Source organism: Aspergillus caelatus, assembly GCF_009193585.1.
Source record: "Aspergillus caelatus strain CBS 763.97 unplaced genomic scaffold BDV27scaffold_51, whole genome shotgun sequence".
NCBI classification, from domain to species: domain Eukaryota; kingdom Fungi; phylum Ascomycota; class Eurotiomycetes; order Eurotiales; family Aspergillaceae; genus Aspergillus; species Aspergillus caelatus.
The window spans coordinates 62,492-89,970 of NW_022475314.1; the positions used below are offsets into that span (position 1 = coordinate 62,492).

The following is a 27,479-nucleotide window of genomic DNA, read 5'->3' on the forward strand; positions in this document are numbered from 1 at the left end:
CAACCTTATAGAATACTGTCGTTTGGGAATTTCAATAGAACCTTGAGCTGTATGCTTGGTCCTCGTACACTATTCTTTTTTCAGACTTCATAGATGGTAACAAGAGAAGACAAAGATCTATTTGGTTTGGCACTGAAAAACACACGATTATTCCATAGGCTGTGACTCGTTGCACCATCCTAGCAAGCGCAAGGGTCGGATTTTTGATTTCCCATTCGATTGAGTTCGCCTATTTAATTCTTTTCACCAAGACCAGTAACTGTATTCTAATTTGCCAATAATATTGTTGGGAATGTCATCCCGTTCACAAAATCCATAATTAGGACACTCTGTGTCTGTGCACGATTATTATGTACAGCTACAATTCTTTCAGAAAAGAACCATGCCAGACAGAAAAAACACCAACCATCCGAAGGACAAACGACCTTAAACCGAAACCCTAATAGATTCTGACTTGGGCAATTCGGTCCGAACCGAGTCGGCGCCGTACTGGAATGAGTTTAACGTACCGAATGGACGCCAGACTGAGTTAAGATGCCGAAAGGTGGGCCCGAACATCATGCCCGATTCCAACTATAATCTCTCCGCCGAACTACGGAACTAGAATACGTTTACACAGTCTCGTAACGTATGTATGGAGATAACACGAATACCAAGTCCGAGCGTATGCGGCTTTTGTACATTCTCATAATAGACTGGGTTCCGAATGAGCAGGGTTTGTGGAAGAGTGAAGTCCAGATTTTAGTACGATTTACATTTAGCTTACGTTAGGGTCTAGACTATTGTAATTAATAGGCCATCTGCGAGTTTTCACTGTGCACAATGATAGAGGAAGCGAATGTGTGAAGCCTAGCACCGTGGAAGAAGAGCCAATATCCGCTCTAAAAATGACTCTGCTATCGCAATGGTGGTGGCTCCCGCTGCTGGGACTCGTACTGCATTATGTCGCTGGGAGTGTCGTGAGGCGTCAGCGAATGAAAGGCGCTAAGACACCTCCAGGGCCCAAAGGTACAGTGCTGTAGTCTTTCTTTATTTCTTTCCTTTTGGTTCTGTTTGCTAGGATGTTGTGAATGACGATGCTGCTCTAGGATGGCCTTTGGTGGGAAATGCCATGGATTTGGCTTCGGCTGACAGCACTGATATGATCCATATATTCCGCAAGTGGGCTGAGCAGTATGGTCCCATTACTCAGATCAGCCTCATGGGCGCAAAGCAAGTAATCCTGTCGGAGGAGAAGATTGCAAATGAGCTGTTCGTTAAGAGAGGAAATCGGTATTCGGATCGTGGAGCTCCCCATGCGGTAGAATACATCTCGATGAAGCAAAGCCCTGGGTTCAGAAACAAGGACGGTAGGCTGTGTACCCTACCCCACTGAATGTCGATCATCGATGCTAATGACCAATAGAGGGATGGCGCCGCCAGAGAAAAATGTTACACAGCGCTGTCTCTATGGCTGCAATTAATACTTACCAAAGCCTGATGGACGATGAAGCGACATTTTCTCTATCCGCACTGATCCAGTCGCCGTCGTCGTTCCACGACGAGTTTCTTCGCTATGCTTACTCGGTTCTGACGAGCTCCATGCTGGGGTTCTCCATCCCTTCGGCATCAGATCCCTTCATTCGCGACAATGAGGACTTCACGGCGGAAATTATGAACTCCTTTCGTCCGGATTGCTTTCCCAGTAATGTTTTCCCCATCTTGCAGCACTTCCCCCACTGGCTGGTCCCCAGTTTGCAAAAGATGGAAACCCTCAGAAAGGAATATGTGGGCCAGATGTGGTCGTTTCGGAGAAAGATCCAGGCAAGTATCACGGACGGGTCGGCCATGGACTCTATCTATAAGCATTTCCTGTTGAATCGGGGTGATTACACCGTGACCGATGAAGAGTCCGTTCATGTGTTTCAAGCCATGATCGACGGTGGCACCCGCTCCCCGCATAATAACCTCCTCACACTCTTGTTCCTGATGATGGAGTACCCGGACTGGCAGAGGAAGCTTCAGAAGGAGGTTGACGAAGTTGTTGGCAAGGGTACAATGCCTAGCTACCAAGATGTCCCTAACCTGCCGACAGTGAGAGCGATTGTTAAGGAGGGCGTCCGATACCGGTCTATAATGGCGGAGATGGGAATCAGTCATTGTTTGGAAGTGGATGATATTTACAACGGATACGCCTTCGAGAAGGGAACTGTGTTCCATGCAACTTTTGCGTAAGTGATATTCATCAGCATCATTGGCCTTCTTCAGGCCTGTTAACTGTGCCAGATCTATCCTGATGGACAAGGAGATGTATCCCGACGGAAAGTTGTTCAACCCCGCCCGTTGGCTGGAGCCCAGCTATCCGACCTACAAGGAACCTCTCACTGTCTACCCTACCTGCCAAGGTTATCCTGCGTTTGGCTATGGTCGAAGAGCCTGCCCTGGAGTAGACTTCGCGGAACGGAGTTTGGTGATTTTGCTCGCTAAGTTGGGTTGGGCTGTGAATATCGGTTGGCCACTTGATAAAGATGGAAATGAAATTCGGGAGACACTAGAGTATGAGCCAGTACCAGCGCCGAGGCCAATGCGGTTTGGTTGCAGGATTGAACCTAGAGACCCCGAGCGGGTCAAGATTGTCCAGAGCGCGGCTGAGAGATTGAAGATGGACTAGGGGTGGCATGCGGAGAGTCGTTTTACAGACCAATGGTTGTATATTTGCAAGAATATATTTCTGATCTTGTACTATGTTGATGGTGATGAAGAATAGGGCAAAAACCTAGATTATGCTGGCGTTAGGTTCGTGGTATGGAGGGTTGTACTACCGGTCTATGTAGTAGATTGCGAAATCCGAAGTCTGCGTGGTATGCATCATCGAGGCTGTATGTCTGTAGGTCTAAAGTTGTCTATTTCCAAGATTCTACAGCTATGGATGCCACGTCCTTGCCTCGCAACACGCCAATCTCATGGCCACCCTTCATGACGTGCAAGTCAACATCCTCGCGACAGAGAAGCCCTTCCATATCCTCGAGAAATTCATCTTTCACGACGATAACATCCCGTTCCGCGAGAATCAGGGAACACGTCCACACGGTAGACCGGGTGGTGCATCTGCTGTTCGACGACGCGCCAGTTCGTCTCTCAGGACTTTCCATATTCGGTCATAGCGCCTATAGACCAAAGAACCTAGGATGGTACTTAAATACGATGGTACAAATCCCGGATTGGCGCGGAGCTGCCATCGGATCACGTCACCGATCCTCACCTGCGGTCGATCCGCCGCAATCGGCACTGCGTCGAAGTCAACATCTGCGTCCTGGGTTCCATCGGGGACATCTGCACTTGGAGCGCCGTTGCTCGGTTCCAGGTCGCGACGAAGGAGTCGGAGGCGTAGCCACTCTGGGATGAAACTAGATGAGTAGAGGACCTGACTTCGGCGGCTGATATGCGATGTGCGGATTAGTCCTCCCGGACAGATGAGAGTTATTGAACGAAGCATGGTTGCGTGGTAAGCGGCAAATGCGACCGCGATCGAGCCGCCGAGGGAGAATCCTATGATATGGAAGGCGGATGACCCCGTCCAGGCGAGCGGGGAAGATGAGAGAACTAGCAGAACCTGCGTAGTGTAGAGCCGAGCATCATGTGGGAGATCATTCGGCGTTTCTGAATAGCCTCTACCGAAGAGGTCTGCGGTACAATTGTTAGCAACGGTGGTTCCTTGCAGTAGTGTATCTATATCGCCAGAATGAGAAGACAAGGCTCACCGAACATCATCACCCGGTAGCCCCTACGCACAAACTCCTTTGCCATATTCCCCAGGGCAATGCATGGAGTGCCCAGACCGTGCACCAACAAGACCTTCTCGCCATGTTCGGGTCCCCATTCAAACACCTGAATTGTTCCGTATACTGTCTGAACTCGCCTTCCTCCAGGAAAAGCATCCGCTGGGTAGGGTAACTCGGTAGGTTGCTGCTGCTTGTGGTCGGCGCCCACCTGGGCCTTTGCGCGTGTAATTGTATGCTCTTCCGGTAGGTGTTGTATACCTTGAAGAAAGTAGCGGGGGTGCCCGTAGAAAGCGAAAAATATCGCTGCCGTTAGCGCTCCTAAAAGCGGCGCCGGCTTGACAGCCAGTAGCTGGTTTAGACCTATCATGATTGAGTTGAGATACTATAGAAAGAGAATGGCAACTGTATGATTATCTAGTTCTATAGATCAAGGCCTTATTATCCTATGGTGTTCCATATCCTGGCCCTTCTGTCTAAATTAGCGTCGGTTGTTCGGGGTTGATATCCAGCTCTGGGTAAGCTCGAGATGTCGGTGGTCTGGATGCTTTCGGCACCGTGTGTACGTACCCTCCTGCGGAGGATTGCCATTAGAAGTATCAGATAGGTCTAGCCTCTATATGATTCAACTATGTGAAACCGAAGCATGCGCTTCGGCGTGAAGCAGACTATTGGTCCAAGTCTTGGAATTTCTACCTTATGAAAGGTGCCCTAAGCGATGAATGAGATCGAATAAAAGAACACTAGGCTGGGAATATAGATGTTCATTGAGTTATACACCACAGAATAAACACGATCACAAAGTTTGTCATTAACATTACAATCATAGTCCTTTTCAGCTCAACTGGATCTGAACAGTCCCCGGTATCACCCCGACCGCAATGGCGACTCTATAATTGACCAGCTGAAGAGATTGAGTCGCTTCGGTGCATGCGATGAGGTATGTTTGAAAGTTAGAGTGAGTACTCTCGATATTGACACGCAGCGAACAAGCCCGTTCCGAGAGTGGTTTCGGAAGATGGTAGGCCTTTTGGTGTACGATCAGGATCGTTTCGTTTCGTTTCTCCTCATCTAACCCCTATAGAGAGTACCACTCAACAAAGACTTCATCGCTACTTGATATATCTCGAGAGCCAGTTGTGGGGATTAACGCTCCGACGGTTTAGTTGAGGGTCTCAGGAGCAGGCTCGGCCTCACCTTGCTTGGGGGGCACATTGGTCAATTTTGGTTCGTCGAGGAATTCGATCTTCTCGGTGACAGCAGAGTAGATGGGCTGGTTGATAATGTGCTCAAACCAACGAGAGACGTTGGGGTTGGCTTGGCGCCATTCCTTGCCATAGAAGAACATGAAGCCGAGGGAGATAATCCCGGCGCAGAAAATGTCGGCCAGAGAGATCTCCCCACCGACCAGGAAGGTTTTGCCGTCCAGGTGCTCTTCCACCACGTCAACAGCTGCCTGGGCCATGTTGGCGAACATATCCACCGTCTCTTTGTTGTAGGGACGGATGCCGACCAAGGGAAGATACTTCTCGACAAGGGGGATGATGATTTCAGAGTTGAAGAAGGACATCCATTTCAGAATGTTGGCATAGTCCTGCTTCGTCTTTCCGAGGAGCGTAGTCTCCTCATTCTGGGAGGTGACTAATACCATGTGAGCTTCGGGCGTACGAAAAGGAGGGCATCGACGTACTGTAAATGGCGATGGCCATGCACTCGAAGAGCATGAAGCCATCCTCGCCGACAAACGCAGGAACCTTGCCCAGTTTGCTCACCGCAAAGTGGGCAGGGGTCTTGGGCTCTTCAACGATCTTGAGATCGAGGTTGTTGGCCTTAGCGACCGCTTTGATAGCGATGGTCCGAGGCTGGTCGCCCTGGAATGGAATTGTTATTATATGTAGGGGCAGGGAGATGATCGACCACTTACGGGGAAGGTGTAGATAGTGCCGAAAGCCATTGTTACTGCTCAGATCTCAATCGAGCAAGGGATGAGAAATCCAAAGAAATGTTATTCAACAGTAAATGCTTGTCTCTCATCAATCTTAGTATGCTAGTCTTATAAACCTGCTAGGTGTGGGTGGAACCCAAGATTCGGGCCCTAACCCCAAAACCTGTGCAGCCGCCGAACGACCGAACGGCTGAAGAACCATAAAAACATTAGAACACGGCATTGCTAATGGTAGACTTCTATAACTATTGAAACGCAGGTTAAACTCTTATTATGTAGGCGGAAGCCGTACATTCAGCATTTATATACTGGAATTGAAAAACATCATCAAAAAAACTATCGTGGCTAGCTGCAAACGTCCCCGCAAGGACAGAAACCGTCGCTTGGGGCCATCGCGCGTCCCTTGTCCTACGCATGGGCATCATGGCTCCCCGATTGCCGACGCAGCCACATCTGCAGGATGAGGTTCTTCTCGAAAGCTTACAGAACCCAGAGGAATTCTGGGCGCGCCAAGCGGAGTACCTCCATTGGCACAAGAAGCCAGACACCACACTCCGAATGGCCGAGCAGACACTTCCAGACGGTACCGTTCACCCGACGTGGGAGTGGTTCTCCGGCGGCGAGATATCGACCTGCTATAACTGTGTCGACTGTCATGTAGTGGCCGGCAACGGGGACAAGGTGGCCATATACTATGACAGTCCGGTGACCAATACGAAGGAAAGATATACGTACAAACAACTTCTTGATGAGGTTGAGACCTTAGCCGGAGCGCTTAGGGAAGAAGGCGTCAAGAAGGGAGACGTGGTAATGCTGTATAGTAGGTGTGCCTCTAGGATGCCATGGCATCGATCGCATCGGACTGATTCTGAACCCAGTGCCGATGATCCCCGCGGCGTTAATTGGAATCCTCGCAGTTAACCGTCTTGGAGCCATCCATTCAGTTGTTTTTGGCGGCTTTGCACCGAATGCGCTAGCTCAGCGCATTGACGCCTGTCAGCCAGTTGCTCTCCTCACGGCCTCCTGTGGCATTGTTGGGAATAGGCCTCCCATCGCCTATCAACCACTGGTCGAGGAGGCGATCGATCTGTCTTCGCACAAGCCCGAGAGCACTGTGATCTGGCAACGAAAGCAATTGCGCTGGGAGATTAAGAGCTGGTGGAGCGTCCAGTGGGGATGGCTGCAAAGTATAATCTTTGGAGGCAAGACGACTTGCGCAAACCAAGTGTCCTGGCAAGAGTATGTTAGTAGCGCAAAGGCGCGAGGGATCAAAGCCGATTGCGTAGCGGTCAAGAGCGAGGATCCCGTGTATATTATGCATACCTCCGGGACAACAGGCGCCCCCAAGGGAGTGCGTCGCGACACCGGTGGACACGCTGTGGGCTTACACTTATCCATCAGCTACATTTTTAATATCCATGGCCCCAACGACGTGTCCTTCACGGCGTCAGATATCGGCTGGGTCGTCGGCCACTCCTACATCCTCTACGCACCGTTGCTCGCGGGCGCTTCCACAGTGCTATACGAAGGCAAGCCGGTGGGGACTCCTGACGCGTCTGCCTTTTGGCGAGTCGTCGAGGAGTACAAGGTCAATACCATGTTTACGGCGCCGACGGCCCTTCGAGCCATCAAAAATGACGATCCGAATAACGAATCGCTCTCGAAGATTGGTGAGCGCGGAGGGCTACGATCCCTCAAAGCACTCTTCCTGGCGGGCGAGCGTTCAGAACCTACCCTGATCTCTATGTACCAGAATCTTCTGACTCAATATGGCGCACCATCCTGTCACGTTATCGACAACTGGTGGTCCACAGAGGCCGGTTCGCCCATCACGGGGCGAGCACTCACGCCGCATGCGGGGCAGGACCGCAAGACGAGCCTACGGGACTATCCACCACCGCCCGTGAAACCTGGAAGTGCTGGGAAGTCGATGCCAGGGTTTGATGTGCGCGTCGTGGACGACAAGGGTAATGAAGTAGAGCCCGGGTCTATGGGGAATATTGTCTTGGGATTGCCGCTGGCGCCGACCGCGTTCCGCACGCTGTGGGGCGACGAGGAAAGATTCTACAAAAGCTATCTGAAGCGATTTGATGGAAAATTTCTCGATACCGGAGACTCAGGGTGGATTGATGAAGAGGGCTATGTGCATGTCATGAGTAGAAACGACGACGTGCTCAACGTCAGTGCCTATCGACTGTCCAGCGGTACGTCAGAAAGTAGCAACAGTGTTGTTTGGATTACTAACAAGACTATTAGGAGCCATCGAGCAAGCCATCTCTTCTCATCCACTGGTGGCGGAAGCCTGCATCGTCGGCATTCCCGACGAGCTCAAGGGCCAACTGCCGTTCGCATTCATCACTCTCACTCAATCTGACCACCCCGAGTCTGTTGTACCTAATAGCAAGATTGCTCTCGAGATCCAGTCGCTCGTGCGCAAGCAAGTGGGCGCCTTTGCATCGATCGGGGGCATGATCCAAGGAAAGGGCATGATTCCCAAAACAAGATCGGGGAAGACGCTGCGACGGGTGCTCCGAGAATTGGTCGACAATGGTGTCCATGGAGAGTTTGCAAAAGAGGTTGCAGTTCCCAGCACCGTCGAGGATGTGGTCGTGGTCGAGGTCGCTCGAGCCAAGGTGAAGGAGTATTTTGAAACGAGTGTTGGGAAGCACAGGGCCATCGAAGCCCGAGAGAAGTCATAAAGCATATTGCCAAATCCAACAGGGTGTGTAGTTATTCATAAGACAGGTATATACTACGCCGTATAGGGCTAATTAAGACCAGAGGTGCGTCATGGCATTAGAAGACCTTTGGTAAGCCAGTGTGTGACATCGATGGGCCCTGAGCTTATAACAGAAGGTTACATGATAGACTCCGATTAGCGAATGTAAAAGAGACATTTATTAGATTATCCATATCTTCCCTGAGTCTTGCCGATTATATTGGCTGAATTCTAAATGAGAGTTATGGAAGTAAAATTTCAAGGCGCCTAGCAGTATAAATTAGGCCGCGGTGCCATACAACGCCACGGCTAGTTGGATTAATTATCTTAGAAGATGATATTATCGGAGTTTCTGTGCTCTCTTATCAAGAACTAAATAGTTTAAATTGTCCGAGGGCTTCAGTCGCTACCTAGCTGGCTGACTTTAATACTCGTATCCACCTCAAATTGAATGGCAATATAGACAGCGCAGTATATCCGCCCCCAAAAACACTACCCCTTCCAAGTTCAATCGGCTTCCCGCTTCTTATGTCGCTTAGCATGGATCTCCAGACTTTCTCCAATGAATCTCTGGTCATATCATCGTCCCCTATCCCAAAACCAATGAGCAAGAAGGGACGGAATGATCTTTCCCGGAAGACACCAGCTGATATTATTGCCCACGTCCTATTTCAATAATTCAGATCGTCTAAGCGAGGTCCCAATAAAAGAAATTTAAGTATATAACTACCCCAGTAGTTATATTCGGCCAATAGAGATAAATCTACAGTATAAAATACAAGTCGTTTCCCCAGGGCCCAGAGCTTCTCTAAATAGATATTCTCTACATCCGGCCCTAGGACACTCCTGTGCTTCCAGTTATCCTTGGTTAGTCTTATAAGTAATCTACTTCTATATCAGCTCTCTTATACGCTGGACTGGCCGGTACTAAATTTCTTATAGCTATAATTACCTCATATCAGAGCCTATTCTATATAGATACTCATATATTCTATCTTTTCTTAAGGCAACACTTATAAAAGAATACTAATTTTAAAAAGGGCCACATAATAATCTAGTTTTATATTATTTTATATTATACTTTAGTCTTCCTGTAAACATATTCTTACATCTATCTTTATATAATGCAGCTACTAAAATATTCTATATATTTTAAAAACTTATCTAAGAATTTGCTCTATACTAGAGTTGATCGGGTTCCCCGCTGGACCCAACCCGAACCCGAGCGGGTTTTTCTTGGCATTACAATACCGATATTCTAAATTTTTTCTAGATTTTTATGTAGATATAGAATATATATATATATATATATATTTATTATCAATTCTATATATATAGAATTGGTAGAGATATAGAGCTTAAACAGTCTTTATACTAGGCTTATTTAGGTAAGATCTGTGATCAATAAGCGGAATCTTACCTAATTAGGTTTAGCCTAGTTTTGGCGGGGAACCCGCGGGTCGGGGAGGCCTAAACCTAGCGGGTTTTGGGTCGGGTGCGGGGAGACCTATCAAAAACCCAACCCGCGTGCAACTCTAATAACAACTAGATAGATACCACAAAATGAACCAGAATATTTCAAATTAGTAAACAGTCTGAATCTTATCTGCTTCTTAAATCTGCTACTACGCCAGTTGTCTAATAATCGTGGTGAAATATGGTTGCCCAGTCTATAGGGGGAGGGGTAAGAATTGAAATCCTGACTGGTGGCAGGAGTACTCAAAGATAGTCTCATTCCGCCTATCTTCATTTGAACAATTGATGCATATTTCGGACACGAAGACCATCCGGGTCAATAAAATGACTCGTCATCGAGTCTCCACTCCACTCCCACCGAATCCATTAGTCGTGATAGGTCACGCTAAAAATCTTGAAGCCCTGGTCCGGCGAATGGGGCTGGGTCGCGATGTTGAGTTGACCACCGTGGTTCACGTCAATGTACTGGTTGCCATTAACATACTGCAGGGTGTATCCTAGACCGTTGCCGAGGAAGGTGATGCGCACGGGCTCGGCGTCTGAGGCCTGGTCGCTGTCCAGCAGGGCACCGCGAGCGCCGAGCCATCGGCCATCAAGGGCGCTGGAGATGGTAAAGATCCCACTCTCTGGATCGTCGGTGTAGTGGATGACCCAGCGCTGGTGCTTGTCCTCGTGATTCTCAGTCGCTGTGGTCACGGTCACGTAGTTTCGCTTGCCGGAGTTCGTCAGCGCTACACCACCCTTCTCGGGAACCAGGTATCGTCCCTCGGTCAGATAACCGACCACCTCCTTGTAGCCATCCTCGAACCAGAGGGCGTTAGTGGAGTTTTGCTGCTGGCCGTAAGGAACTGGAGGACGCGGGTTGGGGAACTTGGACTCGCACTGGGACCAGCCGACATAGTCGCCATTGCTGTTGGTTATAGGGGTCTCAGCCTCGGGCAGGCTAGGAAGAGACAAATCGGGCTGAATCATTATCAGTTCAAATTATCAAATATTATAAGGAAACCAGGTGATCGCATACGTTGTCCAAATCCAGGGCATTGACCAGGTTGGACATGTGGGCACGTCGCCACGGAACCATCTGATCAGTCTGGATGCTCTTGTACCCACGAGCCGTGAGCCACTGCTCCACGAACAGAATCTGGGAGTTGTGATCGGCCCGCTCCGTAAAGACGCGGTTGCCGCGAGTCCAGGGGGAGATTATATAAAAAGGAACACGGAAACCTAGACGATCGAACCAATCAGAGCTGACTCTCGGGGAAATAGAACCGTTGTTGACATACCAGGTCCCACAAAGATGTCACCAAACAGGCCCAGTGGGTCCTTTATCCATTCTCCGGGGGTACCTGGGGGCGAGTGGAAAGGAGTGACATGATCGCCGAAACCACCAGTCTCTGTACCAATCATTAGCATACTCCTTCTGGAATATAGGCACGCGAGCATGATACTTACCATCGTAGCTGATCATCAGCAGAGTAGATGAGTACTTAGGGCTCTTGATGACAGCATCAACAACCCGCTTCTGTAGCCAGGCACCGTCCTTTGGCTGCCAGGGCGGGTGCTCGGATAGCTCCTTAGGCCCAACAATAAAGCTGACCTCGGGAAGGGTGCCATTGGCAGCGGCAGCGTAGAACGTATCGAGACCTAGGAAGGACATGCCCTTCTCAGCGAGGGGAGTATTATTGCTCGCCTTCTGGAATTGCTCGAACCAGGCTAGTGGGTTATCGTCGTAGTTGTTAGTGCCCTGGTAGACCTGCCACGAGACACCAGCTTCCTCGTAGAACTCGTAAACGGTCTTCCATTTCAGGGGATAGCAGTTGATACCCAGGCGATCGCAGCCTCCACAAAGAATGTTAGTTGAGTGAGGTGATCAATAGACGGGGGATAAAAAAGAATACGTACCAGGAATCTCGTTGTTGTCAAGTGTCGGGCCACCCTGGGTGGAGTTTTGCGGGCTACCGGGTACATTAACGGAGCCACTGACTAGAGTGACACGGTTAGGGTTAGTGGAGGCGACTTGCCCCTCCTATCCCCTGATTAGCGTTCATTACTTGATTTTGTTTCTCGGATTAAAAATAATGGTCAAGCCGTACCTGGTACATATCGCCGGAGGTCCACCCTTCAGCAATAGCGAAGTGCACGGGAATATCCTCGCGCTTGAAGTAGCCCCAGCTCCAGGGAGTGTTGTTACGGGCCCAGTAGTTGTTCAGACCGTGGTTGAGGGAGGCCTGGTTCTCCTGGTAGCCGTTATCACCGGGAGTGATGCACTGAATCGCTTCATTCGAGTCACCTCCCTGATAGCCCAGGTACCAGGGCAGAAGGGTTTTAGTAGCGTTAGACATGCTCGGCTCAACTACCCTGTACGGCGGACCAGGTTAGCTCCGAGAGAAATTTTATGTCTAGTACGTGAAACTACTGAAACACGCTGTCATGCTTGGTTAAAGTACTCACTGATTCCAGACCGACTGTCCATCGGGGTTGACTTGGACATTGGGGTCATTGAAGCCACGAACACCTGCCATCGTGCCGAAGTACTATCCATACCATTGGAGTTAGCCGTCATCCGTGGCTATCACCACTACCCCTCATGATGGGGTAATCAGATCGGGGAAGAGAGACTTACCGTATCCCATGCGCGATTCTCTTGCATGAAAATGACGACATGCTCGATGTCGCGCAGGGAGCCCGCAGTGACGGGGGAGCTCCCCAGCAGCACCGCGAGGACAGTTCCAAGGATCAGCACCATAGTGATGATGGTGAAGTTTCCGTGCCGAGAATGGAAGAGAATGGTGAAGAAGTAGAGAAGCAGGGGCAACCTGCTCCTCCTTTAAAGACCTCACAGTCCGGGGCGCATCGGGATGAACCACCTTAACCGACGGGCAGAGTTTGCGGATGAAGAGTCTTTGCACTTCACACCCAAGACTCGTGTGACTAATCGAATCTCCATCTCCCGCGGTGAAGCTAGAGAGAGTTGGGATACAGGTAGGGATCGCATTCTTCGGAGCTCCCCTTGAAATCCAATCTGCGCTGCCGGAAGACCCCACGTGAGGGCGTGTTGGATGTGATTTAGGTCTAGTTTGGAGATTGAGCTGCTCTAGTGAGGATCAGGAATAGTTTAAAAGGAGCATCAGTGGGGACTATGCCGTGTGGTTATAGTTAGTCATAGTAGCTTATTTTCGTTCTGGGACAGTTTCACGATGGGCGTTTCGAAGATGTGGTTGGCCGAGTTGCAAACTGGGGAAGATGCCGAAGAAGAAGCTGAAGGACAAGAGGAAGAAGAGGAAGAAGAGGGAATCGGAGAAGATCGGGGAAGAATCAAGTAACAGTCGACGAATACATATGCAATTTTAGTCATATACTTAAATCGGATAATATAAAATAATACTGCAGAACCCTGTCTAGGTCGGGGCTTTCAGCGTCTGCATCAGCTTCTACTGAAGTTAAATAAATACCCTATGTACTTCGTACTTCACGCCGAAAAGATTACTTGTGTCTATTTTCTGGCCTGTCCATAATATACGAGTTGGATCTACCATAGGCCATGATCACTATGGAGTATAGTAAGAATATTTTTACTCCAGTTTCTGTAACGTAACTGTTTGTTGATCATCAACTCCATCCACGGCTCCATTTGGGCGCCTCCACTCCACCCTTCCTCTTCTCCAAGCACGTGGAGGACTTCGACATCGTGGCTACTTCTCTGCATTTACACCGCATCACACCCTACTCTTGGCTCTTTTTCTGCACACTCTCACGACTTCTTTCCTGCGTGGATTTCCCTTCGCTCCGGCCTCACAGCCACAACACCTTCCTTTCTAGCATCACCTCACTCCACCTGGTCTGCGCCCTTGGCAAGGGCGCGGAAGGTCAGTGCGGCAAGGGCTTAAACATTTCCCCCTAACCTAGCTAACTTGTTAACTACAGATTATTCATTGACTCAGATGCTGGTCCAATTTTCTCCGATTCGGACTCTGTCGCTTCAAAGGCATTCTGGATGTTGCTTCTAACTGTTTCTCACAATTGACATTTCGATGAGCCAGCATGGAGCGGCAAAACAGTCGGGGTCAGAGGCTATCCCAGATGCAGGAACCAGCCTCCACAAAGCCCGTCACACCGCAGAGGGCCGCCCGGTCAGTACGGACATGGTTCCTGATGGGGTCCCTCGTCGCGTGTCTGTTGATGATGGTATCCTATATCTTTCAACTTAGGATTCATCTCCCCTGGTTCGACTGGGTTGCGCCGCTCCAGACACGCCCTTCCCAGGACCTATCTGCCGCAAATCGTCCCTTCATGGAGCTTCGCCCTGAAGATCATGTGTCTCGCCCACCAGTTACACAGCATCTCGATTGGCATATCAGCTCGGGTCTGCGCAGACCCGACGGCGTCCTGAAACAGGTTTATCTGATCAATGGTGCGCTCCTGAAGTTATCAATGCATTTCACGCCTCTCTAATACCTCGCGTTTGAGATGCTCACTCTAAAACACTCTTCCTATATAGATCTCTTCCCCGGTCCCACCATCGAAGCCCGCTCCGGGGATACCCTCCTCATTACCGTGACCAACGCGGTAAAGGAAGAGTCCATTGCCCTCCATTGGCATGGCATTCACGTGACCAGTATGTACTTAGTATCCTTGATTGCAGCAATCCTTTAATCATAGAGAACCCAATCCGTTGACCCCTGACAGATGCCATGGATGGCGCAGCCGGGATTTCACAATGTCCAATTGCTCCAACTGCGCAATTTGTCTATAATATCACTATCCCGGCCGATCAAAGCGGTACATTTTGGTACCATGCTCATTCGGGTGTCTCGCGCGGGGATGGTCTCTACGGCGGACTAGTTGTTCATGCCCCCGCGGCCAAGACCACCGTACGAGGTTTGATGTCGCGTGCTCGGGGTGATGCCCAGCGATTCCATTACGAAAAGGAGCTTCTGCTGCTTGTCGGAGACTGGTACCACCGGCCAGCGAAGGATGTCTTGGCTTGGTATAAACTTCCTGGAAGTTTTGCCAATGAGGCGAGTTATTCTTGAAGGATTTACGTTGGGAGTGGGCTCTAAATATTTGTTCTCTGTTCTAGCCGGTGCCAGATTCGTTGCTGGTTAATGGAGTTGGCCATTTTGAATGCTCCATGGCCGTTCCTGCTCGCCCCGTCGACTGTATTACGCAGCTGCCCAACACCCCATTCCTGGATCTTGATCCGGACACGGCCTATCGGATCCGTGTCGTAAACACTGGGTATGAGAACACCAGGCCGTATCATGATGTCAATTTTTGACAAGCAGCCTAGTGCCCTGGCAGGGTTCTCACTCGTATTCGACCAGGAGAATATAAATCTCATTCAGGCCGACAGCGTTGATGTTGAGCGCTACCAACAAGAAGATGTCAATTCTGCGGGCGTCTTATACCCCGGCCAGCGCATGGACTTCGTTCTCCGTACTTCATCTCACCAAGAATCGTCTTCCTCCATGATGGTGCAACTGGACCAAGGGTCAGGCGCCCCATTTCTCTCATGTTGATGCATCAAATTCTAACTGACCACAGATGCTTCAAGTACATGAATCCTGCTTTAATGCCAGATCAAACCTTCGCCATCCGTTACCGCTCTGCATCTATTCCCAATACAGACCAGGTCCCTGTACCTAAAGTACGAAACCACATTAACCTCGAGGATGTACCCTCAGCCCCCTCCATCCTTCAGAGCCTACCTCCCAAGGCCCAACAAACACACGTCGTCTACACCAAAATCCAGATAATGGCCCGTAATAGCAACATCCCCGAAGGCTATTTTAACCAGACTACGTGGAAGCCCCAGAGTGACCCACCTGCACCACTGATCGGTCTCCCGCGAGAGCGCTGGGACTATAATCAGTTGGCGTTCTCAACCGGCCCCGAGGCTGTATGGGTGGACCTAGTCGTAAACAATCTCGACGAGGGCCCCCACCCCTTTCATCTGGTAAGTGTCCATGCTCTCTCTATTTCCTCCTCTCTCTTCGCCCAAATCAATCTAATTTATCATCGGCTAATACGCACCCACAGCACGGACACCACTTCTATATCCTAACCGTACAACAATCCTCCTACGGCTGGGGCTCCTACGACCCCTTCATCGACCCCTACCCACCGGGCCTGGAGCCAGACCCAAATTCCGATCCCGAAACACAACACTCAACCCAAGAAGGCCCCTCCTTCCAACCGTACGATCTCTCTCGCGCCACCCTTCGCGATACAGTCCAGATTCCCAGTCGCGGGTACGCCGTGCTTCGCTTCCGCGCCGACAATCCTGGCGTGTGGCTGTTCCACTGCCATATTTTGTGGCATTCTGCGACGGGTATGGCGATGCTGGTCAATGTCATGGGCGACCCGGCAGGCCGCGTTCCGCATGATGTGTCGATGCTGTCGGCTGGCGGTGGACTATGTTCGGTTTGATGGGGCGGGCGTCTCTACCTTCTTTTGAGACTTACTGCATTTGATATAGGTGTTGCATGAGCATGGGACAGTATAAGAGTACAGCTACAGCTCCAGCTATGAAGTGAGTAATGTGAGATATATCGCCTACGTACCGGATTTCCTATGCCATTTCTTGGCCTTTCTTTGTGTCTTAGCGGTCACCCCTCGCCGCTTTTTAATTACTGAGTAGAATTGAGCACGCCCCTGAGCACCCTGATCTGATCAGATTACAAACCACAAGACAGAAGGTAAACCAACGTAGTTGCATTTCAAAGAACAACTGTGTATCAAATAGAATGCCTGTGACAGTATGCACTAACCAGGTATCAGATCTCACACATAAGAACCTTTACAGACAGCTAAAAGGGGGAAAAAAGACTTCGAGATTGTAATGAGATTATCAGACAGGCGGAAAACTTTTACCGTGGCTTTCGGCCCACCATGCTATACAGGACTTCGTTATTATATTCAATAAGCGGCTGATCTAGAGAAGATATCTACAATCTATCCATACAGAGCTAAAGCCTCCTGTAGACTGAATAGAATTGACCGGGTTCCCCGCTGGACCCGCCCCGAACCCAGGGAACCCGAATGGGTTGGGCTGGACCGGGTCTCCGGGCCGGGTCTCCGGGCCGGGTCCAACCCGTTAGACCCGCTTGCCTAATTTAGATATTTTTTCAGCTTTTGAATTGTATTCAGATGTTTTAGCATTATATGAATATATATATTTCAAAAAATATATAGATATCTATACGGAGGTGTGTTCTTAAAGTAATCAACCTTCGCTAGTATAAGCTTGGCATTCAGCCGGTAAGATACTTTACCATACAATTTAGTAGGGAGAGCGCTTAATATTAGAAATACAGATAATTCAACCAAAAATACAAATATCTCAACCGAAAATAAAGATATTAAAGCACTTAAGAAAACAGTGCATCACCTAGATCCTAGCGTTTAGAAAGGCTTCATTTTAGGCATACATCCTGCCATTCCCACTATAAGGATGGGATGTGTGAAATAGTGTGATATTAGAGAAGTGGCTTATCCTCGCGTTGACATAGGGTTATATCTGCCTTTTCTTAAGGTATTGTCGCTGGGGTTCCGTCTAACTCCCGCGAGTGTGCGAGGATTAAAGGGTTTGCTTACAGGATACTTACTCAGTTTCCTCGAGGCTAAGTCCCTTCTCTTATAACTATCTTATCCCGAGGAGGCCTTGGTATCACAGGAATATAGACTATATATATTTATTTCTATAAGTACCTATAAAAACCAACCACAGTAAACCCTTTCGCGGGGAAATCTATGATAGAAAAGATTACTCTATATTTGTCAAGGAAATATCTACTATTCAGGGTAGAAGACCTGTCAACTAGGTAAGGGTACGTAGGCCGAAAACTAAGCAGTAGATATCAGGCAGACAGAAGACTGATTCTTGCCTTCTCCTTCTATTAACATTGGGCTAACTTTATATCCAGAAGAAGCCCCTTATTCTCCTAACAGGATAAGACTGACAAGGAGCTACTATACGCTATTGAAAAGTCAACGGATATGTGATCCGTCGTCGCCCTTCGTCCTCCGAGCTGTATATGCACGACGGGCAGGGTATACGATACAGTCATCATGCGGAGTCATCATCGGATCTGTGACAATATTCCTGTTTTCTTTACAGGGAATATAGTCTCTTTTTTTACTGGAATCTTCTATTTTCTTCGCAGTATTACTTCTGTCGCCAGTGTTCTCTTACAGATCTCTTTTATTTAGTTATTTCTGCACTGTTCTGCCCTATTCTATAAATTTCTATAATAATATCGTCGGTTATACAAAAAATCAGAGAATTATTAATATTTAACTTATTTAGCTAAGCTTAGGCTATTCCAGCGGAATTCTGCCCTGCAGTATTTAGTATATTTGTCTATAGAAAGATATATATAGACTAATCTTTTTTTTCCTAATTTTAACTTCTTTTTCTTCTTTTTTCTTTAGTTGACTGGTGTCCTACTGCAGTACAGTTCCGAGTTTCTCTTTATAAAAATCTCTAGTCCTAGCTTCTTTTATTAAGTACTGTTAATGTCTCGCGAGTTTAGTCCCGCTGCCTGTGCGCTGTCTGCTATCTGCTGTCTATACACTGTCTTCTCTACCTGCCCCCTCCCTGTGAAATTAAACAGTAAGTTGTCCTTATCTCCTTTATAATTAATCTGCTGTGCTGTCTTGTATATAGAGTCTCTTTATTAGGATTTTCTTCTATAGCTTATCCAGACTGGGGTTATCTTATATAGTATTAAAGAGCTCGACGCGTACAAATGGGCTCGTACCAGGCTCAACCAGCTCGACGAGGAAGGCATCTTGCGTAAGCACGCGGGAGTGGTCTTCAAAAACCTCAGCCTCTCCGGGTCCGGCGCAGCCCTGCAGCTTCAGGAAACAGTTAGCTCGACTTTGCTGGCTCCATTCCTTCCTGAAAGCTACCGAAAGATCATGCATCTAGCTCCCAAGAGGCAGATTCTGCATAATTTTGATGGTTTTTTGAGGAGCGGCGAGATGCTCATGGTCCTCGGTCGACCGGGCAGCGGTTGCTCAACGTTCCATAAGACAATCTGTGGTGAATTGCACGGGCTCGAGTTACATCCGGACTCGGTCATGCACTACAATGGAATACCTTGGAAGAAGATGCACAAAGAGTTCAAGGGCGAGTTCGTCTACAACCAGTAGGTGGATAAACACTTCCCACATTTAACCGTCGGTGAGACTCTGGAATTTGCCGCCTCGGCCAGGACGCCATCTCATCGGTTGGCGGGCGTGTCTCGCAAGCAATATGTCAAAGAAACTACACAGGTAGCTATGGCGGTGCTGAGCCTGTCCCATACATATAACACCCGAGGTCAGTTTTAACACGTGATTTGTCCGGTGCATGCATTACTGAGTCAAGACTTGCAGTCGGGGACGATTATATTCGAGGAGTATCTGGGGGAGAACGAAAGCGTGTCAGGTAAGAAATCATTTGTTCAATAATCGTTATGCACTATAGCGTATTGACTAAAATTTTCCAAGTATGAGTGGCGGCTGACGTTGTTAATGTCACAGCATCGCAGAGATGGCGGGTAAGATGAAACCTCTACCTCCAAGGAATTTTCAAATGTGAGCGTAAATTTCGCTAATATGTTGACTTTCTTATGACTGCAGTCGCACGAGCTCCTCTTGCAGCTTGGGATAACAGTACACGGGGTCTCGATGCTGCCAGTGCCCTCGCATTTGTGAAAGCATTGAGAATATCAGCCGATCTAGCCGGAGCCTGCCATGCTGTAGCCACCTACCAGGCATCCCAAGCAATCTATGACGTATTTGACAAGGTGATTGTCTTGTATGACGGCCGCGAAATCTACTTTGGACCATGCAAGCAGGCGGAGAAATATTTTACCACGATGGGATGGGTCAACCCTCCTCGACAGACGGTGGGAGACTTTCTTACTTCTGTTACTAACACTCACGAGCGCAATGCCCAAGAAGGGATGGAGGATATAGTTCCGCGGACTCCAGAAGAGTTTCAGAGATATTGGAAGAGTAGCCCGGAATACGCAACCCTTCTGAAACAAATCAGACAATACGAGTCTGAATATCCTCTCGGGAGCCACGGGCAAGAGGATGTCTCAGCTGGGAAGCGCATGGAGCAGGCAAAGAACGTCCGGTCAGGGAGTCCATATCTCATCTCCGTTCCAATGCAACCCAAACTGTGCATGATAAGGGCCTATCAGAGGTATGTCTGACTGCTACCTGACGTCAAGGTCTTGCCTTTTCGCTTGGGTACTTAATGACACCTGACTTCCTTAGGATATGGAACGACAAAACTTCAACACTGACGTTGCTTGTTGGTCGAGTCGTCATGTCTTTGGTTGTTGAGTCGACTTTCTTTGACTAAGTTTAGTATAGATCTCATTACGTCGTGAGGTGGCCATACTGACTATACTCTGCAGCACTCCAGATGCCAATGCTGCTTTCTTCGCCAAAGGTTCACTGCTCTTTTTTGCCACCCTGTAAGCTTGGTGCTTTCCTGCTGATGGCCTGACGAACGCCGGCCGAACTTGACGTTATGCAGACTCAATGCCCTGATTAGCGTGATGGAAATCAATTCCCTCTATGATCAGCGTCCTATTGTGGAGAAGCAAGCTTCCTATGCCTTTGTCCACCCTTTTGCAGAGGCCTTTTGGGGGGGGTAATTGCAGATTTACCCATCAAGCTTGTTTCTGCAGTTCTGTTCAATGTAGTCATCTATTTCCTTGGAAGTCTGGTAAGGCCAAATTTCCCAAATGTATATGAAGCTATTCAGCCGCTGACAAAAGTTAAAAGCGCTATACTGCATCTCAATTCTTCATCTTCTTTCTCTTCAGCTTCCTTTCAACTATGATCATGTCGGCGGTCTTCCGTACTCTGACCGCCGTGACACGAAGTGTTGCCCAGGCCATGGCGCTGGCCGGACTCATGATCCTAATCATTGTCATCTATGCAGGATTCGTTATCCCGGCGCCGGAGATGCATCCCTGGTTTTCCTGGCTGCGATGGATCAACACGCTCTTCTATACCTTCGAGAGCCTCATTTCCAATGAATTCCATGAAAGAAGTTTCGAGTGTTCTCAGTTTATTCCTGGGTACCCAAGCTTCTCTGGCGATGCCTTTGTTTGCTCCGTGCCTGGGTCCGTGGCAGGAGTAAGAACTGTGTCTGGTGATTCCTTCATCTACGCGCAGTACCGCTACAGCTACTCTCACGAGTGGAGAAATCTCGGCATCCTCATTGGCTTCTGGACGTTCTTTAATTTCCTGTACCTAATTGCCACAGAGCTGAATTCCGCCACGTCGTCCACATCTGAGTTTCTTGTCTTTCGTCGTGGTCACGTTCCTGGCTACAGGAAAGCGACGATTCAAGATACAGAGAAGACTCCCACTTCCCAAACGCCGGGGCTGAAGTCGCCAGCGGAGAATGGAGAGCCCGTCGACTTGAGTACAGTCATGCCCGAACAGCGAAGCACCTTTACCTGGCAGGACCTCTGTTACGATATCCCGGTAAAGGGTGGACAGCGCCGCCTTCTCGATCATGTTGACGGCTGGGTCAAGCCAGGAGCTCTTACAGCCTTGATGGGCGTGTCTGGAGCCGGCAAAACCACATTGCTGGATGTTCTTGCACAGCGGGTCTCAATCGGGGTTGTTACTGGGGATATGCTGGTCAATGGAGGGTCTCTCCCAGCAAGCTTTCAACGACAAACCGGGTACGTGCAACAACAGGACCTCCACCTCGCTACATCTACGGTACGAGAGGCTCTGAGATTCAGTGCAATGCTGCGGCAGCCCAAGAGCGTTTCCAAGGTAGACAAGTATGACTACGTTGAACAAGTCATCAAAATGCTGAATATGAAGGATTTTGCGGAAGCTGTCGTTGGTACGCCAGGAGAAGGCCTCAATGTGGAGCAACGCAAACTCCTGACCATTGGAGTTGGACTTGCAGCCAAACCCCAGCTTCTGTAAGTTGTGACCTCAGACAAAATTACTGTGACCTCAGGCAGACTACTGACTAGGAGCGTTGCGTGGACAGCCTATTTCTTGATGAGCCAACAAGTGGCCTAGATTCGCAGAGTGCATGGTCTATTTGCGCCTTCTTCTGCAAGCTCGCAAATAACGGACAGGCAGTTCTTTCCACAATTCACCAGCCAAGTGCCATTCTATTCCAGCAGTTTGATCGTCTTCTCTTCCTGGCCAAAGGTGGGAGAACAGTTTACTTTGGCGAAATCGGGGAGCAGTCCAGAACACTGCTAAGTTACTTCGAGCGAAACGGAGCAAGAGAGTGCGACCCATCCGAGAATATACGTCCAATACATCCTGTTTCTAAAGGCATATAGCAAGTGTCTGACGACACTGTGATTCCAGCCTGCCGAATACATGTTGGAAATCATTGGCGCAGGGGCATCGGGTCAAGCTACCAAAGATTGGCCGGTAGTTTGGAAAGAAAGCCCGGAAGCGCGCGAAGTAAAAGTCGAATTAGGTCGCATACGTGCCACGCAATGTGTTCCTAATGGTGGCCCTGCACCAATTGATAAACTGTCAGACGACCAGGGAGAATATGCCATGCCGCTCACTGCTCAGTTCTGGTGGGTCACTCACCGGGTATTTCAGCAGTACTGGCGTGAACCTGCCTATATCGGGGCAAAGTTCATGTTAGGCGTCGTTTCGGCTTTGTTCATTGGCTTCTCCTACTTCTTGCCAGGACATTCGATTCAGGGGATACAGAACCTTCTATTCAGTTCATTCATGTTGACGTCAATCTTCTCCACATTGGTCCAACAGTAAGTCTACCCCGCTGATCCCTAATTCATGATATTTGAAGCCTTTGTCCCTAACCAAGCTCATAGAATAATGCCCAAGTTTGTCACTCAGTGCTCGTTGTATGAGGTTCGTGAACGGCCATCCAAAGCTTACTCATGGGTGGCGTTCGTTGTCTCGAATATCGTCGTTGAGATTCCGTACATGGCCATTCTCGGAGTTCTAGTCTGGGCGAGTTACTACTATCCGATTTATGGTGCAAACCAGAGCTCGGATAAGCAGGGACTAATGCTACTATTTGTGATTCAATTCTTCCTCTTCACCTCGACCTTCGCAGACCTGGTGATCTCGTCCTTGCCAGATGCCGAAACTGCAGGTAGGATATCCCCAGTCCGACAAGACGTGGCCCAGTGAGAACATTGCTGACACTAGGCGAACACCGAACAGGAACTGTTGCGACATTGTCCTTTGCCCTGACTCTAACGTTTAATGGAGTCATGCAGACCCCAAACGCACTGCCCGGATTCTGGATCTTCATGTACCGTGTCTCGGCCCTAACCTACTTGATCGCTGGAATGTGCGGCAATACGCTGCACGGGCAGAGTGTTCAATGTTCTAGCAAGGAGCTCAGTGTATTTTCTCCGCCTCAAGGTCAGACATGCGGTCAATACATGGCGGATTGGTTGAGTGTATCGCCATGCCAACTGTACAACCCCTCTGCCACGACAAACTGCGAGTTCTGCGCTTTTACTACCGCAGACCAGTATCTTTCTCTAAGCAATATCTGTAAGTGGCAAGCCTGATTGATGCGAATTCTGTGTATTCCTCAGTGCTGTTCAAGCGCTAATCATGATGATATATCAGACTACAGTCAACGCTGGCGCAACTTCGGAATTGGTTGGGCCTATATTGGTTTTAACATTGCAGGGGCTGCAATATTGTACTATGTTTTCAGTGTCCGCCACTACAAAACAACGTTGCTTCCGCGAGTGGTGACTGCCTGCGGAAAGGTCTTGCATAGACTGTTTAGAAGAAGATCCGGAACAGTCCCGCAAGAGAAGAAGGCGGAGAACCGCCGCGTTCTTTGAACGCCAGTGCTGTATCCACGGTTCGACTGCCGCAGTATTTCTTTTGCGAGGTTAATATGTGACCGAACTTTAAGCACATCCAGAGCGATTGAACATGCGGTGCTAACGGATTCTTGGCTCTGAATTTGAGGTTGATACTTATTGTTCTTTTGATGTGTTTTATATACGACTTGGCACTCCATACTATAATGAGAATTGAAATGTCTCCACAAACTTGCTAGTCTCTCTGTACTCATAAGGACTGGGAATAGTACTGCATTGTGAGGCTAAGGAAGAATCTTCGAAGTCAAAGAAATCAAAACTTTTTCCCTCTAGGAAGATTTAGAGGTTGCTGTCTATAGATGATCCGTATAAAGGTTGGTTAAAAGCTAAACTTTGCCTAGTAAGGTGCAGTCTTAAAGTATCATAATTGTGGAAACATGCATCGAGGTGACATTCGAAGCATAGATACCTGAATCTGACGCCTATCCATACTTCAACTGATCACATTGGGACGGTGGAGAAGAAGTAGGGTCTTCGTCCGTTGTAATGATCACCGGTATTTCTCCTGGCATTGAAATTTGATCCCATTTTTGACTCCAGAATTTGTGATCTACAATCCCACTATGTTGTCAATCCTCGCTTAAGCCTGTTCTCGTTTGCCTTGTATGGCTCATATGCTTCTTCACGGGCCATGTCGTTTATCCAGCTTCCGTTGGGTTGAATTTTCTCACCTTTCGATAGCTTCGAGGCTAAGTATAGCCATGACAAGATGTTACCCACCGTACTAACTTCATCACTCACGCTCTTTGCCGCGTAGCTGCTCATACGATCATACAACTCTCGATCTGTCCAGAGCTCAAATAAATGTTCTGCTACCGCATCGGTATCACCAACGTTCACCAGGAAGCCATTTTTTCCGTGTTGGATCTGCAATGGAATCCCACCAGCTCGTGTCCCAATTACTGGTTTACCTATATGGAGTGCCTCTGAGACCTTGACCTCGAACCCCTCACGAGTAGAGAGCTGGAGGGCAACCTTTGCTCTGGACAGGAGGGTATGAAGCATCTGGTCATTAGGACCAATCCGCATGACACAGATGAGTGACTGCAAATGCTTCAGATGCTGCTCGATGAAATCCAAGGTGTTATCCCAGACTAATGAGCCGTCTGGGTCATCCACTGACCCGTGTCCACAGATGAGTAGTTTGGGTGGCCTTAGGTCCGGACGGGAATCCACAAGTCGCCGGTGGAATGCCTCGTATGAGATTAGGACATCTTGGATCCCTTTCGAAGGGTCAAACCTAGCAACCTGGACAATATATTCCTCTAGGCAAAGCAACATGTCAGTGATCTCTAGCCCGGGAGGAGGTGAGAACAAGGCACGAAGATTACTGACCATCTGGGAATGCAATGTTTGTCATATACTGCTCTCGGCACTTGGAGTTAAAGACCCGCCCATAGCAACTGGCAGTCCAGTCTGTCATTGGTTTGTTCAACCCATCCAGCCAGTCTGTTGCTGCCGGAAGAAATCCTAGCTTTTCTTGAGGGACATCCTTTGGAACAAATGCATGTACGGGGTGACTAATAAACAGATCTGCCTGCTTGATCGCCTCCCACAACAACTCCCATGCCTCAGCCTGGGGAGTCCCAGGAGTGTCAGTCAGATCACTTCTGATCTGTATGTGGCTACGGAAGATGACTGGCCGATCCGGAGTCTCTTGCTTGATGAGGGGAATCAAGAACGGCAGCTGCGGGTCATCAATGATGATCACATCGGCGCCGCCCTCCCATGGCGGAACCAGAGGACCGTTCTTCTGGAACCAATGGGGAGGAGGCGGGCCATGTCGCGCAAGCCAAGGATAGACTTGCGGGCCAAGCTTATCTAGCAATGCAGGAATCTTAGTTCCTTCTGCTCCAAGCCAATATCGTTTTGCGTTTTCAAGCACCCAACCAGAAAGGATATCTCTGTCCTCCTTGGTGAATCGTGTCCCAGGAGCGGCTACACCTTGAAGGATATTGTGGTTGTTCTTGGTGATGCGGAAGATCCCATGTCTTGGCTTCGGGACATACCTGCCACAATTAGTGAGCGAAAAATATCGAGAGGTTTGCTGTTGAGATCGAGTGTGAAAGTCTTACCATCTGAGATCAACTCCAATTGCTTTCGCAAACCTAACCATAGCGTGGCGCATGAGCGCAACACCACCGCCTTGGGGAGTCGCACTGAAGAATGCTATCTTCACTCTGCGTTGTTTTAGATCGCTAGCATACTTATTAACGGCCGTCCACGTTGGGGGTCCGACGGTTTCCTCATAATCGGCAAGCCTGGTGAGTTTCACATGGAATGCGGCATCGACCTCGACGAGGCCTCGAAGCCCTATCTCCGGCACAGGAGCCTTGCTGGGACCGAAAAACCTGGCCAATAATGAGGTCCTCGATCACGGGGAATGGGGGAAAGGAAAACCGTACCTAATGCATTTTCTTGCAATTGACTCAGCCTGTTCATCCAATGACTTATACGAGATGTCTTGCTCATATATGCCCCAACTCACATGTTCCTCTGCTTTGTGAAGTACAATGGGGATGATATCGAGCTCAAGCCAAAGCAAGGAACAGAGCTCGGGACATCTCTCAGCTAATTCCGCCTGCATCGCCAAGCCGATGAACTTCTCGCAGTGCTCTTCCTGGTACTCTCTCAACTTGTCCAGGATGAAATTCGAAAATTCCGTCCAACCCTGGTACCGATCGCCCGAGCGGAAGTCATACTGTGCAAAGTCGAGTAAATATGAGCTATCGCGAACGGCAATAGCAAGGGATGCTCCAGAAGAAAACACATGAAAATGAGTCGCAATACCAGCATAAATGGCCTGCACCGTTAGTAAGTGACCAACTCTTGGTTTGAGATTGAATAACACACATTGAATGGTGGTCCTTGCCAGCTGGGTTTATGCAACTGAAGGCTTAGCCTGTCCAGATCATGTATAGAAGTCCGTCTCTCAAATTTCATTATTGCTATATGCTCGAGGTGAAAGAAACAATTAGAAGATTCTCAGTTATACTGTAGCCCTGTCCTATTGAGCAGGGGATGAGCTGTTATTAAACGGATATAATAATATACCATCTTCACCCATTTTAATTTTCTGAGGATGACCAGGGGTCGGGGCAAAATGACATCCAGACCACACAGTTAGATTGTCATCCCGTTCTATAACATCATGGACGATAGTGGTGTGATTGAACCATATTTGGTTGATGTCATTTGTTGCGTATTAGGAAGGGCAGCTAAGTTTCGGCAGAACCCAGCCTAAAGCGTGTCTCCCTGCCTGATGTACATCACGCGACTCTTTATATATATTCGCTGTATCTGGCCCTATATTGAAACATGGTACGGACATAGTTCACAGTGCGGGGTTCCTTCAAGCTACGGCGTCATCGATCCATAGTTCCGGACTCATGGAATAATTGTTTGAACAACCCTAGGATACTGGTATTATTTCGATTGTTCTGTAATAAATAAGTTCTAGGCCCCACGAACTGCCACTAAGCCTATTCATTATTTTCTACTTTTGAGGCTTAAGGTCATGAATTGTCGGCAGGAGCGAATGTGAACACAGTCTACGCTGCAGCCTTGATAGCATTCCTCTCTGCATTTTAGCACGCAGCCTCCCTCGCCAACAGCTATGGCCGCCACACAACCAACAGCTGAGACTCTTTCGGACAATTCAGCCGTTCCTGCCAGGGTAAAGTTATGGGAAAAGAGCCTAG

At 48.8% G+C, this 27,479-nt stretch overlaps 8 protein-coding genes across 8 annotated transcripts; 4 read left to right on the forward strand and 4 right to left on the reverse strand.

Annotated features, from left to right (window-relative positions):
- Positions 1 to 808: 808 nt before the first annotated feature.
- On the forward strand, positions 809 to 2,650 carry psoD (cytochrome P450 monooxygenase psoD; the record flags this gene model as incomplete). Its single annotated transcript, XM_032075447.1, has 3 exons — positions 809 to 1,349; positions 1,406 to 2,210; positions 2,266 to 2,650. Exons 1-3 carry the CDS (start codon positions 1,112 to 1,114, stop codon positions 2,648 to 2,650), a joined length of 1,428 nt encoding a protein of 475 aa, XP_031929515.1. The 5' UTR covers positions 809 to 1,111.
- Positions 2,651 to 2,882: 232 nt separating this feature from the next.
- Positions 2,883 to 4,128, reverse strand: BDV27DRAFT_170904 (alpha/beta hydrolase; the record flags this gene model as incomplete). Its single annotated transcript, XM_032075448.1, has 4 exons — positions 2,883 to 3,016; positions 3,061 to 3,663; positions 3,741 to 3,933; positions 3,970 to 4,128. 4 exons carry the CDS (start codon positions 4,126 to 4,128, stop codon positions 2,883 to 2,885), a joined length of 1,089 nt encoding a protein of 362 aa, XP_031929516.1.
- A 374-nt stretch (positions 4,129 to 4,502) lies between these two features.
- On the reverse strand, positions 4,503 to 5,748 carry psoE (glutathione S-transferase psoE). The gene is made up of 3 exons (XM_032077954.1): positions 5,683 to 5,748; positions 5,449 to 5,629; positions 4,503 to 5,399 (listed from the first exon to the last, which is right to left on the reverse strand). The coding sequence occupies exons 1-3, from the start codon at positions 5,710 to 5,712 to the stop codon at positions 4,921 to 4,923; spliced, it is 690 nt and encodes a 229-aa protein (XP_031929517.1). The 5' UTR covers positions 5,713 to 5,748; the 3' UTR covers positions 4,503 to 4,920.
- A 299-nt stretch (positions 5,749 to 6,047) lies between these two features.
- Positions 6,048 to 8,592, forward strand: BDV27DRAFT_170907 (putative acetate-CoA ligase). Its single transcript, XM_032075449.1, has 3 exons — positions 6,048 to 6,523; positions 6,582 to 7,907; positions 7,960 to 8,592. The coding sequence occupies exons 1-3, from the start codon at positions 6,118 to 6,120 to the stop codon at positions 8,400 to 8,402; spliced, it is 2,175 nt and encodes a 724-aa protein (XP_031929518.1). The 5' UTR covers positions 6,048 to 6,117; the 3' UTR covers positions 8,403 to 8,592.
- A 1,672-nt stretch (positions 8,593 to 10,264) lies between these two features.
- Positions 10,265 to 12,644, reverse strand: BDV27DRAFT_170909 (nonhemolytic phospholipases C family protein; the record flags this gene model as incomplete). Its single annotated transcript, XM_032075450.1, has 8 exons — positions 10,265 to 10,861; positions 10,920 to 11,122; positions 11,182 to 11,292; positions 11,351 to 11,737; positions 11,801 to 11,924; positions 11,992 to 12,256; positions 12,350 to 12,432; positions 12,522 to 12,644. The coding sequence occupies 8 exons, from the start codon at positions 12,642 to 12,644 to the stop codon at positions 10,265 to 10,267; spliced, it is 1,893 nt and encodes a 630-aa protein (XP_031929519.1).
- A 1,544-nt stretch (positions 12,645 to 14,188) lies between these two features.
- BDV27DRAFT_143618 (multicopper oxidase-domain-containing protein) lies at positions 14,189 to 16,327 on the forward strand (the record flags this gene model as incomplete). Its single annotated transcript, XM_032070131.1, has 7 exons — positions 14,189 to 14,309; positions 14,397 to 14,513; positions 14,585 to 14,916; positions 14,979 to 15,136; positions 15,189 to 15,389; positions 15,443 to 15,854; positions 15,938 to 16,327. The coding sequence occupies 7 exons, from the start codon at positions 14,189 to 14,191 to the stop codon at positions 16,325 to 16,327; spliced, it is 1,731 nt and encodes a 576-aa protein (XP_031929520.1).
- A 2,088-nt stretch (positions 16,328 to 18,415) lies between these two features.
- Positions 18,416 to 23,736, forward strand: BDV27DRAFT_170910 (ABC-2 type transporter-domain-containing protein; the record flags this gene model as incomplete). Its single annotated transcript, XM_032075451.1, has 15 exons — positions 18,416 to 18,512; positions 18,633 to 19,050; positions 19,117 to 19,223; positions 19,280 to 19,324; positions 19,526 to 20,096; positions 20,171 to 20,239; positions 20,314 to 20,373; positions 20,436 to 20,520; positions 20,577 to 20,627; positions 20,687 to 21,852; positions 21,924 to 22,209; positions 22,256 to 22,671; positions 22,738 to 23,024; positions 23,096 to 23,434; positions 23,513 to 23,736. The coding sequence occupies 15 exons, from the start codon at positions 18,416 to 18,418 to the stop codon at positions 23,734 to 23,736; spliced, it is 4,221 nt and encodes a 1,406-aa protein (XP_031929521.1).
- A 583-nt stretch (positions 23,737 to 24,319) lies between these two features.
- On the reverse strand, positions 24,320 to 26,721 carry BDV27DRAFT_170911 (UDP-Glycosyltransferase/glycogen phosphorylase; the record flags this gene model as incomplete). Its single annotated transcript, XM_032075452.1, has 5 exons — positions 24,320 to 25,043; positions 25,114 to 25,787; positions 25,854 to 26,129; positions 26,184 to 26,581; positions 26,632 to 26,721. The coding sequence occupies 5 exons, from the start codon at positions 26,719 to 26,721 to the stop codon at positions 24,340 to 24,342; spliced, it is 2,142 nt and encodes a 713-aa protein (XP_031929522.1). The 3' UTR covers positions 24,320 to 24,339.
- Between the last annotated feature and the right edge of the window lie 758 nt (positions 26,722 to 27,479).

Excerpts from the sequence above, each read along its gene's own strand:
- psoE (XM_032077954.1), bottom strand. The coding sequence starts at position 5,712 with ATGGCTTTCGGCACTATCTACACCTTCCCC. Across the intron at positions 5,630-5,682 it reads GCACTATCTACACCTTCCCC|GGCGACCAGCCTCGGACCAT; the intron begins GTAAGTGGTCGA and ends ATTCCATTCCAG. Across the intron at positions 5,400-5,448 it reads CATGGCCATCGCCATTTACA|TCACCTCCCAGAATGAGGAG; the intron begins GTACGTCGATGC and ends ACATGGTATTAG.
- BDV27DRAFT_170907 (XM_032075449.1), top strand. The coding sequence starts at position 6,118 with ATGGGCATCATGGCTCCCCGATTGCCGACGCAGCCACATCTGCAGGAT. Across the intron at positions 6,524-6,581 it reads AGACGTGGTAATGCTGTATA|TGCCGATGATCCCCGCGGCG; the intron begins GTAGGTGTGCCT and ends TTCTGAACCCAG. Across the intron at positions 7,908-7,959 it reads TGCCTATCGACTGTCCAGCG|GAGCCATCGAGCAAGCCATC; the intron begins GTACGTCAGAAA and ends CAAGACTATTAG.